The sequence below is a fragment of the Thunnus thynnus genome, chromosome 1, assembly GCF_963924715.1.
Source record: "Thunnus thynnus chromosome 1, fThuThy2.1, whole genome shotgun sequence".
Classification (NCBI taxonomy): Eukaryota; Metazoa; Chordata; class Actinopteri; order Scombriformes; family Scombridae; genus Thunnus; species Thunnus thynnus.
In genome coordinates this window covers 17964249-17985135 of record NC_089517.1, presented here as the reverse complement: position 1 = coordinate 17985135, position 20887 = coordinate 17964249, and the positions used below count along the sequence as shown (strand labels likewise).

The 20887-nt window shown below is 39.2% G+C and overlaps 2 protein-coding genes across 3 annotated transcripts; one reads left to right on the top strand and one right to left on the bottom strand.

The window, feature by feature from the left end:
- The first annotated feature begins 95 nt into the window (after window positions 1-95).
- Window positions 96-7757, top strand: nucb2a (nucleobindin 2a). The gene is made up of 13 exons (XM_067588070.1): window positions 96-200; window positions 577-705; window positions 1750-1857; window positions 2193-2325; window positions 2505-2608; window positions 3546-3731; window positions 3992-4082; window positions 4229-4287; window positions 4366-4458; window positions 4600-4689; window positions 4786-4956; window positions 5296-5356; window positions 5445-7757. Exons 1-13 carry the CDS (start codon window positions 177-179, stop codon window positions 5672-5674), a joined length of 1479 nt encoding a protein of 492 aa, XP_067444171.1. The 5' UTR covers window positions 96-176; the 3' UTR covers window positions 5675-7757.
- A 317-nt stretch (window positions 7758-8074) lies between these two features.
- Window positions 8075-17764, bottom strand: caprin1a (cell cycle associated protein 1a). 2 transcript variants are annotated; one of them, XM_067588050.1, is made up of 17 exons: window positions 17603-17764; window positions 15780-15914; window positions 15058-15120; window positions 14840-14926; window positions 14157-14398; window positions 13844-13926; window positions 13456-13611; window positions 12952-13004; window positions 12756-12839; window positions 12498-12659; window positions 12248-12356; window positions 10942-11003; window positions 10588-10719; window positions 9953-10112; window positions 9078-9266; window positions 8825-8931; window positions 8075-8677 (listed from the first exon to the last, which is right to left on the bottom strand). In XM_067588050.1, exons 2-17 carry the CDS (start codon window positions 15912-15914, stop codon window positions 8591-8593), a joined length of 1911 nt encoding a protein of 636 aa, XP_067444151.1. In that variant the 5' UTR covers window positions 17603-17764; the 3' UTR covers window positions 8075-8590. The 2 variants fall into 2 exon arrangements, with proteins under 2 accessions (XP_067444151.1, XP_067444158.1); XM_067588057.1 differs by lacking the exon at window positions 10588-10719.
- Window positions 17765-20887: the final 3123 nt, after the last annotated feature.

Genomic DNA, 20887 nt, shown 5'->3' with positions numbered 1-20887 from the left:
GACCGCCCACCTGCTCTGTCGTCATCTCGCCACGTACGATCCAGTGCAACGCAACTTGCTGGTCAGTTTGACAGACAGCTGCGCTGACCAATGATGAGTTACCGCCACCACTGAGACAATCTGCAGTGCTGACGAGCAGGAAGTCCAGCTAAGAGGAAGCGACGTGAGCAGAACAGATGAGGTCCAGCATCCATAATAAAGTGAGTATGACACTTACCTAAAGGGCTCTTCAGGGAAGCTTTCAACATGATCTGTAGTGTCATCATGGACGTGTGGCGTTAGCTGTGTCGTTGAGACTGATATCATGAGTAGCTTGCTAGTAGCTGCTTAACCAAATGTGTCAGTGGCAGTGCTAAAGCTAACACCAACAGCTTCCTGTGGATATTATTAGCTGGCCAATAATGAGCAGCCAATGCAGACTAGCAGAGCTGTTTGAAGAGAAAATAAGGAAGCTGGCAATTTAAATGCTCTGGTTCCCGCAAACATATGCTGATTGTTTATCTTCATGTGCTGTATAGTGTAACTACATGTTACAGCAATACAACTGCTGTAACGTTTAAATGTCCTCATTTCCAGATGTGTTGGAGCCGGGCCCTACTCATCCTGCTGGTCCAGCTGCTGAGTGTGGAGGCAGTGCCCATCAGTATAGACAAGACAAAAGTCAAAGAGCCCGAGAAGACGCCTGAAGAGCCTCCAGCTAGTGTGGTGAGAAGTCACAGCTGTTTACACTCCTCTGTTTTTAATGAAGAAATGATCTCAAAGCAGAAGTCCTGCTCTGTCTTCTTACTGCTGTGCTAGGCAGCCCTGAAACAGTCCAGCAATGGATTACACTGCTCAATAAATGACAGAAGTTGATTTTGTTGGTTGACCATTTGGATCTGGTTTTGATAGTCGGTTATTTGCTCCATTTTTGTATGAAATGAAAGTCTTTTCTCTTTGCAGCATTACAAATATGGAGAATTTCATCTTTTTTTTAAATTGTAAAATGAAAAACAGCATGAGCACATGTAAGGGTTCATTTGGGGCTATGGCAACTTGTGACTGGCCTTTATTCATTTTATACAGTTAATGATTACATCAGTAGAAATGACTTCCGCTGCTTAATAGTTTGGCAGCAGGAGAGAGTTTGGCAGCAGGAACAGTGCCAAGACTAAGTTTAATGAGAGGTGGGCTGATTTCTCATAGGGCTACAATTAAATTAAATTGCCTTAATCAGATAAAATTATTTTAACTCAAAACTTATGATCCCACAAAGCCAATTTGCTATTTGTACAACAGTTCTAGATGTTTTAGCTTTGTGAGTGCACAGATTGGAGTCTCTGATTTCTGCCTTAAGTTAGTCCATTTTAAATTTTGACACATTAGGCTGCACAGAGCTTAAACAAATACTATGTAAGTTCTGCTTTGTGGTGAAAATTCCTCTAAATATAACCTTTTTGTTACTTCTTGGTCACTAGTCTTCAACCACAGAACAGCTGCACAAACAGTATGTGAATTTGCAGAAGGGAATAAAGCAGTTTATATGCATTAATACGAAACCTGTTATCTGTGTATCAAACAACAGAGGACCATACAAGTCAGCAGACCTGTATCCCATAAAAAGCTAAATATTCTGTTCCTCACTTACACCGTCTTCAGTATATCATACTTACAGATAAATGCTGATAACAATATGTTATTATATAATAAAATATAAGTAAATTTCTTGCTTGGTGTATTCAAGTGACATTTGATTTGTTGATGTTATAGGAAACTGGGCTCCACTATGACCGCTACCTCAGGGAAGTCATCGATTTTCTAGAAAAAGATCAGCATTTCAGAGAAAAGCTCCACAATACCGACATGGAAGACATCAAGGTATCCTGTGTTCCTTTTGTTTAGTCTTATCAGCATGGTGGGAAGTTTCCACCAGCCCTGAGTAAATTGTTAGAAAATCATTACTCTTGCTGGAAAATTTTGGACTTTCACTTGTCCAGGAATGTGATTAATTTTGGGGGAAAATCATGGATATTTTGGGAAATAATAACACTCAATCCAGGCTTTTTCTCTTGTAATTTTGGTCCACTATACCATTAATTTTAAGTTTACAGAACAATGAAAAACATAGATATTTTAGTAAAAAATATTTGTATGTGTTCTACTACAACCTTAGTGTTGAATAGTACTAACTGTTGTATTCATGTACAATATAGCAAGGTAAACTGGCCAAAGAACTGGACTTTGTCAGCCATCATGTCAGGACAAAACTGGATGAGTTGAAGAGGCAGGAGGTGAACAGACTCCGAACCCTGATTAAGGCCAAACAAGACCTTGAAGGAGGGAATGGTATGTTGTGTTCAGTTGTAACTTATATTTAATTTAAATATTATTTAAATTATATATATCTTATGTTTAAGGTCTAACTTCAGTACTAAATTAAGTTATGGGGAAAATGCTATGTTATATACTGTATCAATATATAGTATGTGTGTTCTTATTTATGGTATAATTTACCCCCCTGATAGACATAGCTGTGGACCACCAGGCTCTGCTGAAACAGTTTGAATACTTGAACCACATGAACCCACATACATTTGAAGTGGATGACCTGGATCGGCTCATCAAATCGGTAAATCTTATTGCTATCTCACACACAAACACACACACACACACACACACACACTACTTGCCTAAACCTAACCCTTACCCTAACCTTAACCACTGACCCAAAAATCAGCTTTTTTCCAAATTGGCGACATAACTTTTGTCCCCAATTGGACAAGCGGTCCCCAATCAACGAGTCATAAGTCTGAAATTTGTCCACAAAAGTAGCCTATGACAGACCCACAACGAAAATGTTGTGTGTTGTGCTTCACTTGAGAAAAGGACAACAACACAGGACCACACAAAACTGCTTTATTTATAAGCTACAAGTAATTGTCAGAGCTTTGTGAATTGTAGACAGCCATAAATTGTCAACATCCGGGAAGGAAAAGAAGGCAAACAATAGCTGTAGAGCAGTAGTGGCAGTATGGAAACCTGCAGTTCCTTCTGCAGCTAGTGTCATGTGACCTGCTTTTTTATTATCAGCACCTACTGTCAATTAAAACGTTTTTTTTCTAACTGTTCATTTTTGTACCATAGTTTATCTTTAAGGTTTGATTTTATGTCAGTGCTGTCTAGCAGTTGACCTGGATGTCCCTGATCTCAGACTTGACATGATCAGCACATGAACATGCTGAGGACCTGCAGGATCAGTCACAGCAATAAAGTCATTTTGACAAATTCTTTCAGACAAAATGTTGCCTTTCCTTAGCAAGTTTTTTGCAAGTTGATTTTCATACCAAATTGAATGACTGCCTAAGATGCATAAAAACATTCAGAAGATCTAAACAACACTGTATGCTGTTTGTATCCAGCGTGGTAAATTAGATTAGGTTCCAAGCTATAGCCCAATTTAAAATATTCAGATAAGATAACAGGACAAAAAACTGTAATTTCCCATAAAGTGTTGAGTAGGACGTTGCACTAAATTCATTTCTAAATCATTTTGTCCCTACATCAAGGCCACTAAAGATCTGGAGAACTATGACAAAGAGAGACATGAGGAGTTCAAGAAGTATGAAATGATGAAGGAGCACGACAGACGGGAACACCTGAAGACACTGGATGAGGATGAAAGAAAGAGAGAGGAGGAGCACTATGAGGAGATGAGGAAAAAACACGCTGACCACCCTAAAGTCAACCACCCAGTAAGTCTGATTCAGATAGACAACGTGATGTGTTTTGTTTCAGCTAATTAAGAGAAACTCTTTTTTTTTTAGTGCATTTGTATTTTTTTGTTGCATTATTGCAAATAAAACATATTGATTGTACTTGATTTGTACATAATGGGCTTTGTAGTGTATTTTGATAATTTATATGTAAACTATCTGCTAAAAGGTTGAAATGAGGAGTCATTTATCTATTTATTTATTTGTAATTCAAATTTGACTTTGCTTTTGTGTTTCAGGGTAGCCAGAATCAACTGAAGGAGGTGTGGGAAGAAGCCGATGGCTTAGATCCTGAGGATTTTGACCCCAAAACCTTTTTCAACCTGCATGGTAAGAACTTTACCAACTTGTACCTGTTAAAGATTGGAGGGATGGTGTTCATTCATCCAGTGCTACATAATCTGTATTGTCAAATATAGCAAAAAATGGTGCATTTGTTTACCACATTGTCATTTTTTCCCTTCTTCATGATGCAGATACCAATGGAGATGGCTTCTTTGATGAACAGGAACTGGAGGCATTGTTCACCAAGGAGGTAAAGACATTGCATCTGAAAATGTGTAATGTTTCAGTGAATGGTCTTTGCATTGACTGTTGGTCTCTGTGATTTCAGCTGGAAAAAATCTATGACCCTACAAATGAAGAGGATGATATGGTGGAGATGGAGGAGGAGAGGTTACGTATGAGAGAGCATGTTATGAATGAGGTACAGTAATTTACACTCGGGGCCCTATTTTCATGAAACTGTGTACTCCACACAGTACCCCTCCACCTGTTAACTGGTGTCTGTATAGCATATATAATCTATTCCTTCGTATAAAGCTCTTTGCTCCTGTCTTCCTCATAGGTGGATTCTAACAAAGACAGGCTGGTCTCTTTAGATGAGTTCCTGGTTGCTACAAAGAAAAAAGAATTCTTGGAGCCAGATAGTTGGGAGGTGAGACACAATACATGAGACTGTATCTTGTTGATATTATTTCGAAGTGTAGACACATGGTAGGAAATGGTGTCACATCCACTTTGTGTTCTTCAGACCTTGGAGCAGAACCAGGCTTACACAGACGAGGAGATGAGGGAGTTTGAGGAGCACCTTGCTCAGCAAGAGCAGGACCTCAACTTGAAGGCTGTTGACCTCCAGAAACAGAGAGATGAGCTGGAGAGACAACAGGAGCAGCTTAACGCACAGAAAATTGAGTTGCAACAGGTAGAGTGGCACACTGTCATTTGAATTACTTTTAGTTGCAAACAAGGCCAACACTGCAAACTGCAGGCTTGAGATGCCAATATACTCCATCAGAACTGCTTGTTGGATTGTCGAACATCTTCAGAAACCCCCTCCTTCAATACATTGAATGAACTAGTTATTTTCTAGCATAACCTGACCCTTACTGGCAGTGAATGTGCAGAATTTTTTATCAGCAGAATCTCAGTAATTAACCAAAAATTAATCATCAAGGTTTATTTAAGCTATCAAATTAATGTGACTACATTGTATTGTGTGCATATGCAAGAAAAACTTGTGAAACTCCATCGTTCTTTCCAGGCGGTGGAGCATATGGAACGACTGAAATCACAGAAAGTTGAACCCCCTCCTGAGGTTCACGGTGAGTTGCACCATCTCATTTATTTTTGGAAAGTTTGATTTTACAGACTGACGTCTTGAGAAATGTAAAACGGCCTTCTTTGTTACAGTTGAAGGAAATGCCATCCCAGACATACATGCAGCTGACAGCCAGTTGCATCCTGGACAAGAGGCCCAATCCCAAGAGCATCAACCTGCAGCCCACGCTCCTCAAGATACACCTCAGGAACATAATAATCAACAAAATCAAGATCTGAGCCAGCAGGGTCTTCCCCAAGCACACCATGATCTGCCACCGGGCCACCAAGAAGCCCTACAAGGCCAGCATAATGTGCCATAAAAATACTGTCAGAACTTGAGCCTGTACAACCTTACACCCAGACTTTTGCAGCCCCTCCAGTCCAGCGTGCAGAGGAGCAGTCCCTGCAGATTATTAGGCCTCTTTAACCAGCATGACTTAGGGGTTTGGAGGGCACTTGGGATGAAGGAGAGCAGCACAAAAGGAATCCCTGTTAAACGATACCAGTGTTTGATTACTGTAATTCTTGAATTACATAACGGAAAGTAAAATGACCAACCAAGGACATGCATTTTAAAACTACTTACATTTTCAAGGAGCTGAGTTTGATAACATTAGAAATTATCAAGAATGTTTGGTAATATGATTATACAAAAAATATAATTTTGTTGAGCTTTCATGGCCTACTGTTTGAACCTCTAAAACGAAACACTACTGGCTCCACAACCTGATGACTTTCATCCACGAGCCTGTTGGATATGTTCAGTGCAGCTGTTGAGCGGGATAAGGTGTAAAAAGTTTTTTCAGACTTAGAATTTTTGACTTAGATTTTCTGACTTGATTATAAAGATACCCGTGAACATTTCAAACAAGAGTTAAGTGTTTATTTTACATGTGTGACATGTTTGTCAGGTTTTTCTTTGGATAGCACCACACATTTGAGAAATTTAGTGAAAGGCATCTTTTTTTATGTTTTCTGCAATTACATTAATAGCCTAAATTGCAAAAGAGGCACGATACCATTACACAACATTTCAGTGTCATTAACCAGAAGCATTTTACTTAAAAAGTACAGACCACTTAATATTTTATATCCAATTATCCTCAGCTTTCCATCTTTTAACCAATCAATAAATCAGTGTAGCCCATGTTGCTCCAGAGACCTCATACTTGTGTCAAGAAATCATTTCACAGATATCTTTGCTCCTTTCTCAGTGTTCATTGTGGTTGCTGTCATACCGTGTCAGCTGTTTACCTACATTGAAAGACCACTATTTCATGTGTGTAGTCAGATTATTCTATCAAATGTAGAAAAGGTGTGCTCTGCCTAAAGAGACGAGTACTGGGCTTTTAAAAGCTGTCCATTTTTGGACCAAATTGCAATTTTTCTTAAAATAAAGATAGACATGAAATCACCCTCCAAACAACAAAAGATTTCCCCTCATTTCATTACACTCAGAGACGCTGATATGGGAGTTTGAGTTTACTTACAGTATGGTAGTATGATTCTGTTCAAAACAGATTTGCTAAGCAACCTCATTGCCACACATAGTGGGCAGATGGCAAGCCTCTTAAATACTAAGTTTGCATTCTTACAGTATAATGGGCATTTTAGTCTATTTTTCATATACAACTGTGTATGTGACATGTTTATTTATGAGTTGATCATGATTTTTGATTTGTTAAATGAAACAGTTTTGATGTTGGGAAGCTCATGCAAGTAAGCTGTAGACCTTTACTAAGGTGTCCTCAATCACAATTGTCTGCATCAAAGTATTTTGTTGACACAGCTGCTAGATTTGTTAAATTAGTTAAGTCAACTGAAAGATTTTATTAGAAAAAAGGGCAAAACAAGAGCTGAATCTATTACTAGTGTCTCAAAAATGCAGCAGTTTGTTTCTGTTGTCTGTTGAAATCAAAAATATCATATGAAAACCTCGACATTTGGTTTCTTTGCATCCAGTTCACATCACCGTATCTGGCAGCAGAAGTTTATTACTTAACCTAATTTGAGGAACTTCATAGCATGGTATACTTTTTCCCAAATATCCGTTTGGTGTGACTACAGTCCAGGTTCCATCTAATGTTTTCATGTAATGCTGTGGTTTCTTTTAGCTGACAGAGTGGTCATGTAAAACTGGTTTTGAGGTATTTCCATTGCATCCTGTGAATAAACGGGTCTGCCTTATTGTGGATTTGTTCATACAAACTTTAGACGATGGAATATATGTTTTTCTCTTTTTGCTGTGTCATTAGTTTTCTGTGCCAAGTGTTTCATTGAGACAAAACTGCATCATAATTTGCACAAAATGTACAGATTGTGTTTTCTGATCGCTTGCTGCTGGATAAAATAATCATTTGATGATACTGTACACCTCGGTAATAAAAAGCTACAACCTTTCAAGTTTGTGCAACCGATTTGATCACTTTCTGAATGATCCATTAAAATGTGTATAGTAGTGTCAGCGTATATCTACTATAAGCCATTAAATGTGGTAGAATGAACATGCTGCAAACATATAGATCACTATTACTGTATAAACAAACATGTTTGCCATCTATCATCACATTAAGACATCTATACATATTGGCTTTAATTACAGGATTAGATTGTTATATGACGAGCATACAGAAATAAGAACAGCTGGATGTCTCTCCTTAAATATACGTGAGCGAAATGCAACCCCGGTCCAAACCAAAGAAATACCAGCAAACAGCAGGTAATAGAACACAACTTTATTGAAACAGTCTCAACTAATAACATCAGCGTACAAAGAGGTGATGGCGCAAGAGGTGACAATGGGGTAAATAAAAATAAACATTAAATGCCTTTATGAAAACTATAGGATCAAGAGGAAAAACGTGGCTGACAGCACAGGGGAGAAGAAAATAATCATCATGGAATCAGATCGACAGTGGCAGGGTATTTTTTGCATTTATTTTGTACAAAAAATAAATTAATGAAATCTTTCAAGTTTACAGGAATATCTATTTGTTGTTTTATACCACACAGACTTGCTGATAATCCTACATGTTCATGTGAAGTTCAGCATTTTGTGTTAAAACATTAAGAGGATCTAGACAGACCAAAGCAGACTGACTGATAAGTAGGCCAGGAGTTAAAAAAATAAGATTACCAATGAGAAACAAAACATTGTTATAAAAGTGAGCTGGGGCGAACACATTCAAAAATCCTGAATGTTCAACGTGGCGCGACTTGACGGTCCTTAGGATCTTTTAGGATCTCATTGCTTGAGCGTTTCCTCGAGACAAACCTCGAGGTCCTTGGGCAGCTCCTCGTTTGTATCCTTGCTGATAGCCCTCCTACAAGAAACAACAGAAATTTAACATCAATGACCACTGATACGTTGGTACATTAAACCCTTAACTATCAAATCTGAGAATGATAATGAGATATTATATGAGCTTTTTGTTGCATGATGATTGTTTAATTATCAAAGGAAAACTTACCCTTTGGTAGGTGCTATTTGAATAGTCCCGGGGCGTGTTATATTGGGTTTGACCATAACCACTGTTGGGAGCATTTGAGAAAGGAGGGCGATAGCCTTCATATCCCCCTGATGACAAAAAAACATTATGATAAATAGTGGCCTTAATGGGTTTTCACCTGAAAGCAACAATGTGTAACATCAACATATAATTTTGTCAATACAATGAATAATTAGGTCACTGCATATATATCTATACAGCTTGATGCATGTACCTCTAAATCCATTAGAGGACCCCCGGTAGCCATTCATCATACCACGGGGGTTCCTGGGTCCACCCCTGGGCACGGCCCTGCTGTTGTAAAAGGACTGGCCTGACTGTCCAAATCCTGCACCTGGTGACGACTCTTCATGTCCGCCTGTTGGGGGCATGACCTGGGCTTGGGGCTGGAACCCAGCAACAACTGAACAGAAGCAAATGAGACAAAATACTTTAAAAGTCTATGATGCACCGGTGAATGTTCTGCAGTGTAGTTTTAAAACATAAGATATATTTCTGCAAGCTGAAAATAAAAAATAAAAAAATGGATCAACTCCTACTTTAGCTTTATTATCCCCAGCATGGTGAAACTAAACTGTCCTTTAGCTGGCAATTAACATAATATCTGGCTCTGACAACATTAAATATATCTTTCATGTAAAATGCACACAAACTTTAAGTTTGTATAAATGTTTCCTCTTAATACCAAAGGGGCCAGTATGCTTCAACAGAAGTGCTTGCTGCATGGTTGAAAAGCTTCAGAAACTCCATCCCCCACATCTTTCTGATGTCATTATTTGGTGGGCTGCATCCAACAATTTCTTTAATTCATTCATTACTCAACAATTCTGTCACTTTTTTATGTGTACAAACAAGTGCAACACAACAAATGCCTTCCGGTAGAGATTGCCTGAAAATGTGTATTAAGTATGTTATCCCAATATTTGATTACTCTGATGTGTTCGGACAGTATTTCACACCAACTGGTTAAGTTTACTGGTTAACCCTGCCCTTATATACTATGGGGTGAATATAGATGTGATGCCAAACAATGTTGACAGCTTGAATTTGTTTCCAAAAACAAACAACCATCTGTCACTCATCCCTCACCTGACTGTAGTGTCTCCTGTGGGATGTCAGGCTGGTCTACAGTATTCTCTGACTGGCTGCTAAAGCCCTGTCCATAGCCACCAGGGAACTGGCTAGGCTGCTTCAGAGGATCTGCTTGGCCATCAGTGGCTGGCGGCACAGGTGCATTCAGGTTAAATACCTAAAAAAAGGGGGGAAAAAAAAGTTTTCTGCATTTCTGTCCGCATCCAAACAATATCCCAATCACAATGTCCATACAAGTTCCAGCTTGATAATATAATGATATAGTATGACAGTAATAATAATAATACACCAGTCAGATTGTAAGATTAGGATAAGGTATTACATAAAATGTTCAGAATTATGAAGCTCTATATGGCTAGAGAAGAAAGGGTGTTCAGCGAGGTAGAGGAGGAGCGAGACGTAGGATTGGGAAAAGAAGGGACATGTCTAATTGTTGCCTGTGTAGACGGTCCACCAATAATCAACCATTCATATGCTGTTACTTCTTAGCAGTGTTACCTAGCCTGTATTTCTGATTTATTCTTATAGCTTCAGCTAGTAAATCCAAGTATGGAATCCGTTTCCAACACAATTAATTAAGTAAGTCCGAGGAGGTGCTGTATTGTTTAATTGGACTCAGATACAAAGCATACCGCTTGCACTGACTGGAAGGGTGCTGCGTTGACATTGATGCCTCCTGTGTGGGTGGGTTTGGAGACAGGTGGGAAGGCAGAGGACAGGGAGCATGGGGCAGGGGACTGCTCAGAAGACAGAGACATCGAGGCCTGGGGGGTGGGTGGGGTTGAAGGAGGGAATTCAGGAGGGAAGAAAAGGAGGATTGTGGAGAGGTGAACGGGAGAGACAGTAAATTTTTGTCCACACCAACGCTCTGGTTTTTAATCTTAAAGCTCCCTTCAGCTTTATGTTCATATTCAAATGAATCAAATGACTCCCTGTAGATGTACGTTACTTTCTACCATTTTCGGCTGTGCTTCCACTCTACTTACTTGTGAGGATTCCTGTGGTCCAGACACTGAACTTGTTTGAGGAAGTCTGGACTCTGAGTGTGCTGTTAGGAATATAAAGAGAAGTGCTTAAGAAAAAAAAAATCTTACTAACTGGTTTAATACCCTAATAGGATAATTTAACCAAGTTAGGGCGTTTTCAAACCTGCATTGTTTAGTCCGGCTGAATCGGACACGACTCCTTTGGGTGGATCTAAACATTGCAATTGTACTCTGACCTGCACCCTTTAGAGGAATTGAAACAAATTCTGGAGCGATTACGTTGTGGTGGGAACACGATCCCGCCTCGATTTGACCCCATCTACAAGGCATACTCTGCAAGTTTGAGGTAAGTGGGATGCAGATGAGCGAAATCAACAGTCGATAGCAGCTATCTGGAGAATGAATTGAGGTCTGACTAGCAGTGAACCACGTTGCCTTTTTGATATTTGGGCAGATAGGACCTTCGTCTCGACCTTCTTCCTGTGTTTATGTTCTTGCTTCCTACCCCAGACACATCTGACCAACGAGCAGAGTAAATGTTCTCACGCAACATGAGTGACGCATTTTGGTTGGCTTGAATTTTTTTTCCTGTGTGAAAAGAAACTGAATCAAGAGGAAAACGCAACAAGATTACCAAATTCTCCACTGATTGGACTCCTTCGACCAGAGCAAACGAACTACAGGTTTGAAAACACCCTTAAGCCCATTTCGACTAAAAGTTGCAGGTACTTTGGACCCAGAGGAACTAATCTCAGGAACTAAACTTGGCACTTTAAGTCCCTGTAGTGCAGTCCTGTTTGCGTTTCCACTGAATCTGAGGAACCAGGTAGATCATGAGGAATTAAAGAATGAGACACAGCATTCACACAAGGAAAAAAAAACAACACAGCTTTGTCCTGTTGTTCTTTGTATTTACTGCTGGATGTAATAAGTGAATGAAAAGGAGAAATGCAGAAGAGGAAAACAAAACTAAGAGCTTCTGTTTGTGTTTGACCAATCAGCGATGGTCATCCTTGCAAACCCCGCCCCAAAAGTTCCTGTACTTTTGGAAAGTACTACCCCCTAAGCAGGGACTTTTTGGGGGTAAAACAATCTCCCTGGACCTTTATTTAAACCCTGGTCCCTCTGGTGGAAACGCAGGTTCAGGAACTGAGTTCTTCAAAAGGTTCTTAGTTCCTGGGGAAAGTTCCTGCGGTCGAAATGTGGCTTTAGAAAACAAAAGATTTTTAAAAATGACCAGACGCCAGACAAATACCAGGACAGTGAGAGAACCTGGTCAGAATCAAGGTAAATTAACTGTGCTCACATGAAGCACAGCCCATCTGCTGCAGGTCAACAGTCTGCACAGGCTTCATCGGCTGGGCGGACACAATGGCTGGGTCAAGAGCCTGGCCATCGAACTCCAACATGGAGTCCTGGGGAACCAAATAAGAGTAAATGTATGGTTATAAACTGGTGACATCCGTGAATACTGACACAGAAATAGAGCACACAACGTCCACCGCTGAGGAGTAACTGTCATGAGCTGAATTACAGTACATGCTGGACCTTCTCACCTGCATGAAGTTGTACGTTCCTTGCATCTGGGCCATTAGATCTTGCACCGCCTGCTTTCTGACCACTGGGTCGTTGGCCGGAGGGGGAGAGACATGGTTCACAGTAACGGCTGGTTCTGGAGCCAGCTGGGCAGGGGGCTGGTGCTGGAGGGAATTCACCATCTATCAGGCACACAGACACGGCGTGTGACGGGGACATTAGAGTGTGCTCCAATAGGGGAAATATGAATACTGTGGTGATACAATAGTGCAGCATACCTGTGCCTCCACTGTCCACTCCTCCACTTGGTCTTTGTCTGTGCTGCTGTACGTGGTTTCTGGAATGAACTGTCTGTTTACAAACTGTAACACAAAAAAACATACTGTAACATCTGACAAGAAACAAAAAGGCTTTCAATTTTAAAATCATGATTTTCTTATTGCAGTATATTTTCAATAGTCATACAAATCTCACCTCTGTGGTTTCCATTTTTATTGGCTCTGTATAATTTTCAGTAGCTGTTCCTTCTGAAAGAAATAAAGAAAAGTAAAGACAGTTTTTCGACAGGGCTACTGACACACACGTCTGTTAATGTGTTTTAGAGCTGCAACTAAATTATTTTTCCTTCTTGATTAATCTGACAATTATTTTCTCAATTAATCGATCAGCTGTTTGGTCTACAAAACATCAGAAAATGATGAAAAAAAAATCACTGTTTCCCAGAATCCAGGGTGTCCTCAAATGTCTTCTTTTGACCCAATCAACAGTCAACAACCCAAAAGTATTAAGTTTACTATCATACAAGACTAAAGAAACCAGAAAATTTTCACATTTGTAAAGCTGGAATCAAGAGAATTTGGGCATTTTTTCTTAAAAAAATGACTCAAAACAACTAATCGATTATCAAAATAGTTGCCGATTAATTTTCTGTTGATTGACTAATCGTTGCAGGTCTAAATGTTTTGTTAGAGAGGTTACCGGGTTCTGATGGCTGCTCCCCAGCGTTAGACTCAGCCACCACGATCTGCTTCCCCTGCTCCTCGTCCTCCTCACATGTGCCATTCTGATGAGTTTGTGCTCTGTCAAAGTAACCACTCAGCAGCACCTTGTCCAGAGTGTCCTTCAGTGACTTATCTAGAACAAAGATAGTAAAAGTCAGGAAAACACTTAACTCATTGTTAAATTAACAATTTAATTGTGTGCATGGTGGTTGAGAATCAAATAACAGTATTAACTGAAGTCTATTTATTGGATTTTACTGCAATGTGTAATACACACACACACACAGTATACATACTGTGTTGGTACAATAAAGAACATTTTATTAGCTTTAAATCAACGTTCCATGAGCCATGAAAATACTTACATGTGGTCCCTGCCACAGCCTTGTCTCGGCCCTCAAGTAGTTCCCACAAGTGTACTGAGGCCTCATCATATTGCTCAGTCAACCTGCAAGTCACACACATGGGGGAATATACTCATACAATTTAGTATTATACTCTTGGCTCCGTTTCTGTACCCTTGCTCGCCGAGCCAGAGACAAAACTGCATCTCCTCACAGATTATTTCCATTATTTGAACAAAATATTATGTACCCACTACACATTACTTACACACAATATGATCACAATATATCTTAAATGTTTGTGGCACTAAAAAACACAGGAGGTGCCCCCTACCTGACGTCATAGTTCCTATCAGGTCCCACAAGTTTGTACAACTCATCAAGGGATGTGAGATCAGCATCAGTTAACAAGGGAGAACCAGAGGCATCAGGCCGTTTCAGGTCCTGCCTGACATTGTCATCTCCCAACTGGTCCAGTAAAAACTGCAGCTCCAATACTGTCTTAAGCCGCCGTTGTTCCCCCTCCTCCCGCTGCAGCTGCTCCCGTCTTGCAGTTTTCTTCACTGCCTTTTGAACCTGAACGCACAAAGTCAGACATGTTTCTGAGCATCACAAGATTTCCTCAACAAATCACCACCACCAAAGTGCACCCTGTACATCGCCGCACTTGTAAAATATAGAAATGTCAATGAGCCAGGAGCTAAGAGGTTGTGCTGTTCAATGCCAATCACCCCTCTGTTCCCTTAATGACTTTTGATATTTCAGGCTTTCCTGAGTCAGTCTGTACTGTAAATTCTTAGTCATTTTTAAGAGGGGTTGTTATGTAGGTCCTTTGAGTACAGTATCAGTTACCTTACAGATGGTGGTGACGTTTAAACTTGTAAGCGAGATCTCAATGTAGATTTTGCGATTATGTAGTTTTCCAAAGTGGGCATGAAATGTTACGGAAAACATGTTTCAATTGAATGATAACAAGGTTTGCATAGATCACAAGAATAAATATAACTTAGGACTCACCTCTTGGCCCAATGCCAGGAAGCTCTTCTGCAATTCTCGAGCAAACTCAAGGTTGTTGGTGATCTCTTGGTACTTTGTCAGCGCCTCCTTCAGGTACATCATGGAAAGAAAATTGAAATTGAGATTTGTGTATCATCTAAAAAATATATTTTGTTCACAGAAGACTGTAATAAAACAAGGCCCCATGTACAAATGAACAGCAAATGTCTTGTACATACCAACTGATCCTGATTCAGTCTTTCTCCCTTATCCTTCTTTGCTTGATAGTCATCCAGTTTGGACTGTAAGAGTATTAAAAATGCCAGATGTTATGTAGAGATATTTCAAGTGGGATGAAACAACAGACATATGAAAAAGGAATTTAAAAAATCATCCTTGCTTAACAGAAATTGACGTCTCACATTGGGAGCCTTACTTATCAATATGGTTTTATATATGAATGTGGGCCTAGTCAGAACAGATCCATCGTTTTGTAAACACAAGCAATGCCAGTAAGAACAAACTAGGTTACAAGAACTAGCATGTCTATGACACAGACCTGGGACAGACTGCTGTGTGGAGAAAATGGGAGCAAACTCAATGAGTCTTGAAATTCCGAATCCAGTATCAGATTTGAATGTTAAAGTGAAATGAAAGACAGTTTCTGACCTTGCTGCTATGTTTTATCAGCATACAAACCCAAATCCGTTAACTGATGGACTGTCACTATTGGTCAGCATTTAAAAAGTTAATTTAAAAATTGACTAGAACAACTCACTAGATAAACCCACAGTATCTTGCCTAACCTGTATCCTATAATATTTAAAATAAATTTGATGATATCCTGCGTTCTAATAAACTTCGGAGGACATCCAGTACAACACATTCACAAAGAAAATATAAATCTTATATCCTGCCTAATCAATCAACCAATATTTAATATTTAAAACACTAGAGGTACCTTTTTCTTTTCCATGTTGCGAACCTTCTTGTCAACCACACCAAGAACCTGCTTCATGGTCTCTGAATGACTTCCATTTCCCAGGTCTGGAATGGCAGACTGGACAGCATTGTTGCCAACCATTGCTGAAGGCATCTATATGGGGGGAGAGGTGGAGGAAATATGGAAATTTTTGTTCAGATGATCTTCTGTAATTTGACCTGCTCATTACCCCAAAGAACAGGACTTAACCGCATCAGCCACATGTTAAGAACATTGCTAATGGGCATGAGAAGTGTTTCTTTTTCACTTTACAGTGGGTATTAGCCTATAATATGTTCTTATGGCCAACGTTTATTTTCTAGGTGTCTATTCACAACTAGAGAATAAACAAATGAATATAAGCAGTCAAGGTTGCACATCTTCTTTACCGCGCTGTTGATCTCAGAAACTTCTCAGGCTGTCTTTGTTGATAAAAAGAATGTTTCACTTCCATTATAGATTCTGCTTTTAGATCCCAGTCTGTCAATACACCTTACTATTTAATTGTTGAGTGGAAAAAATAGGTCATCTTTGCAGTGTATAGACAGCTATAGACAAGTTGCTCATGGATTTGCTCCTGAATCATTTCAAATATCTGTAGCTTTGGATTTGTATTATTTACACATGTCCAAGTTATTTATATGAATATGTTAACATTATGATTGCTGTATATTGTGTTTGTTGCTCCTATACTGGATTAGAAAAAGATATTTTCATTTTCAGGTAAACTAATGCCAATTAAAGCTATGTATGTTTGTCTACATATATATGTATATAAATGTGTGTGTGTGTGTGTGTGTGTGTGTGTGTGTGTGTGTGTGCCTGTGTTATAATCTTATTTCTGATTAAGCTGCTTAAAGAAACATTTCCATTAATTTTTTGCAAACGGTGTCATTGAACACCGTTTGATGACTGCCACACTGACTGCCACCTGTAAATGTCAATCATATAAATTTATCTGATACTGAGATTGCCCAGGATGACGTTATTCACTTTATGTAACGTTAGTAAGTTTTGAATCGCATTGTTTTTACTAACTGACCGGATTTACTGTCGAGCAGGATTAACATCAGGATACTGGGGAGGCTGTGACTATGAGGGGAAGTGATACCGACGTTATCGAGCAAATTAACCAGTCTTTGATTTGGCCTAAGAAACGAATAAAACCGAGTATGGTTACCATGGGTTCTAAAGTTAGGTACATGGTTAGTTGGGGTTAGCTAAATGCATAGACTCTGAACTGAATAAGGAATTTAACAGAGGAACTTATCCAAAGTGAAAATGTCGGCCCTGCTTTTAAAAGTTAAAAAGCTTATAGCTCCTTTGAAGACACCGGCTAACCTCGCTGACAGATGCTATAACTGTTAATACGTAGCGTTGACGTTTCTGGCTTTCTTAGTAGGCCAGCTGTTCACTTTTCCAGGTTACCGTAAACTGCCAAACGCTAACTCAGATAACGTTATATTTAGTAAGCGGCCAGCGCAGGTCTTAATCTCCCTGTCCCATTGTTAGCTGGAAAGCTAAGTTAGCGTGCTCGTTAACATTATGCGGCTAATACTCTTTGAGTTAACCGGATGTCAGTTGCTACTTAATAATCAATAAAAAAGACATTTCTGGTGTTTATAAAAGAAACGATAATACACGATGACTTCAACTGTGAAAAACAAAGACCATCTCGGGACGCTGCGACAGCTCGTTATGTGCTCGTTTCGTCTCGAGTAAAGATGACAAAAGACGATTTTATGAGGCGCATAGCTAACAGATTAATGAGCCATTTGTTGACGATGACATGAATCCCATACCTTTATACTCTTTGTCTTCAAAGAGATTTCCTTAGACGGGGTTAACGTTAACTGTATAGGTGCAGTCTGAGTCTTTCACTTTCCGTGGTATTTTTCTAGAAGGATGCTCAGGCTCACACCGGCCAGTGGCTGAGTAGCTGCTGCTAGCGGCTACAAGGACCCCTCTGCTAACTTAAAGACTGCCTGACAATAAAACAAAAGAAAAAATGTCATTCTATTGTAAGATGATGCTGCAGTTGAACATGTGTAATTACAATACACTGTTGTAAAATTAAATAGGATTCCAATTGAATGTTTATGAATGACGGTGTTTGCTTCTTATTATTTTCATCTTTACTAGAAATTTCTTTTCCTAATGTATGATGTTGTTAAGACATAATTAAAGTCCTCCTCCACTCAAAATAGTTTTTCTTCTTGTTCTTTCAGTTGGATGTTTGAGCTTCACTGTGCAGAATGATGTATGTTCAGAGTTTGACACTTGTAGGCTGTTTTCACATTCATCTGCTGAAAGTGTTTCTGTGCTCACTGAAAATCTGATTTTAAGGGGTGGGCCAACAAACATTACTTGTAACATCAGAAATAGTTTGTGTCCAGAAGTAAAACTTTTGAAATGAAAAATGTTTGCATATTTATAGATTCTGTCAAACACAATGTTTTTGTTTGAGATGTTGTTGGTTTCAGCTGCAGACACACATATGACGTTTGGCCAAGTTTATGTAGATTAGAGCCTTTGCTCTAAGCATTGTTGTTGGGGTTTGCAGTGTGTTGGAAAAAAGTGATTCTTGTGCCACTTATTTCCAAAAATAACCCAGAAGAGATTTCCGTAAAGATCCCCTCCAGGCATGTTTTAAGATGTGTATAAAATACTCTACTTTGAATAATAATTTGTGTCTGAAAAATTCAATTGTCTTGTTAAAATCCTTATAATGACATTTACTTCTCTCTCATTAAAAATCACAGAATCTATAAATGTGCAAATATTTTTCATTTCTAAGGTTTAACTGCTGGACACAAGATGTTTCCTACTTCACTGTAGAGTTCATTCTCAGTGTTTGTGTACTGGAGGCTTCAAGTTTCCACATTACATTGTAAATTTAATACTGACCCTTGATTGGCGCCAAACTGTTTGTGATGTCACAGATAATGCTTGTAGTCTCGCCCCTTAAAATCAGATTTTCACTGAGCACAGAGAAACTTTCCTCTTTCAGCAGAATAATATGAAAACAGCCCTCTAGTGTCAAACTTTGCACATACATCATTCTGTACAGTGAAGCTAAAACATCCAACTGAAGGAACTAGAAGAAAAGCATATTTTTGAGTGGAGCGGGACTTATATATATATGTATTGTATATATGTATTAACAACATCATACAAAAAGTTGTAAGATCTGGACAACTGCTGTTTGACTTTAACAAAACGTAAACTTCCCTTTTTGTAAGGTTTATAAGAGACCTCTTTGGTCCAGACCCCATGATCATGCTGTGAGGAAAACTCTTAGCCATCATAGACGACAAGTTTAAATAGTTAAATCCCAGCTACAGTAAATGAGGTAAGGTATTGAAGACATAGATGAGCAGACAGAAATACAAGTAATTCCCTGTAATAGCAAAGAACCAGCAGAAGATGGCGCAAGTGGCAAATATACTGGAAGGGTCCCATACTTAAAAAACATCTGATAGCCAAGTACCTTAGCTGTTGTCTCAAATAGTCCTCTAGTGTACTTATCTTGCTGTTGTTGAAATTTGATGTTCTCTCTTTGCCATCACGTAGTAACCAAGCGACCATGTGCTGGAATTGAATAAAATAAAGAGAGTAATATATAGACGAGTAAAAAAGAAGAGGAGAACAGGGGTTTCCTCAGATGTTTAGGTTGTACTTCAGAGTAATTGTAATGACCAGGTTGTGCTACGTAAATACAACCAAGCCAAAACACAATGCAGTACACATGTACGTATACAAACAGTGGTATCACTGATTTAATACTCATTTCTTAAAATCAACACAGCCAGTGTTAAGATGAGTCATTAAAACTTAGTACTGGAAAATGCTGTTTATACATTTAAAATGCTGTGCAATTAATAAACGTTTGCATTCAGACATTTCTCCGCAGAGACTGAATTGATATGTTCTTGCTTGTTCTCATGGTTTTATTCCAATATGGTAAGTATTCAGAAACACATTTACATTTTGAGAGATCAGAGTGAAAGTTCAAATATCTCACACTTTCCATCATATGGTGAAAAAAAACAGCATATGAGAGCATCACTATTATCAAACCCTTGGAGCTTCAAACCTTTTCACTGAACTTTGACACTCAATTTTCACACCTCCTTTATGATCCGTGTGTCTGACTCTCTGTCCGATGCTGGATATGCATATAACTGGTGAGGTGGGGATGTATGGGATCCTTGGCCTCTCTCTCTGATGTGGGCAGCTGAGTAATGGCCATACATCCTTCAGTGCTCCTCTTCTGCAGCACATCTGACTGGATTAAATATGTGCTGAGGATTTATTGGCTGAAAAACCACAAGAGCCCCACAAACACTTTGGCCCCAGACCATTTGTAGTGAAGCCGAGGCAAGCACAAGAATTCATCTGCGACCTCTTTCTCTACCTCTACTCTCCCATTCAGATTATATATCTTTATATTTTCTCATCCATGACTTTTTCTCACACTTCCATTATCTCAAAAGGTCCCAAAAGTGTTCTCATCTTGTAATAAGACACAATAAACACAGAGGAGAAATCAGGATCTTGGGTATTTCCAGACTTTTTTTTTTTTTTTTTTTTTTAAGGAGGAAGGCTTTTTCCACTCACAGACTCTCTTAAATTAGTCGGGCAGCATTAATAATTCATGGCCCTCTGTGTTACAGACAGATTACAAGCTTCTCCACTTAACTACTATCATTATCATTATTACAGCCAGAGAATTTTATTCACCAGCATGCAAAGACTGAGGTTTGATTTTGGAGTGTGGTTCAAGGGTGGATTTGTTTACAATGCAGTCTTCTGGGACAAACTATGATGATTAGTGCCTCCCATTCTTCCCATTTTTAAAACCAAATGCACCATTTCTCACTGCAGTGCATTCACAAGACCATACCAGCAATGCCTTTGGTGATGGTGGTATTTTCAAAAAATCTGTATGACTTATAATGTGTTATGCCACAGAGGTGGGCTGCGAAACTGCTGTGTATTCATGACCACTTATATTTTTGAAGGTATGGACACAGTGCACGCTGACCTGATGCTCTGTAGGGGCTGGGGTCCTGTTTTGTGTGAAG

Bases quoted from the DNA above. Each gene is read 5' to 3' on its own strand.
- nucb2a (XM_067588070.1), top strand. From the start codon at position 177: ATGAGGTCCAGCATCCATAATAAA. The intron at 3,732-3,991 runs GTAAGTCTGATT...TTTGTGTTTCAG, and splicing joins ACCCTAAAGTCAACCACCCA to GGTAGCCAGAATCAACTGAA. The intron at 4,690-4,785 runs GTGAGACACAAT...TGTGTTCTTCAG, and splicing joins TGGAGCCAGATAGTTGGGAG to ACCTTGGAGCAGAACCAGGC.
- caprin1a (XM_067588050.1), bottom strand. From the start codon at position 15,914: ATGCCTTCAGCAATGGTTGGCAACAATGCTGTCCAGTCTGCCATTCCA. The intron at 10,720-10,941 runs GTAAGTAGAGTG...CCCACCCCCCAG, and splicing joins GACCACAGGAATCCTCACAA to GCCTCGATGTCTCTGTCTTC. The intron at 10,113-10,587 runs GTATGCTTTGTA...CCCTTTTTTTAG, and splicing joins CCTTCCAGTCAGTGCAAGCG to GTATTTAACCTGAATGCACC.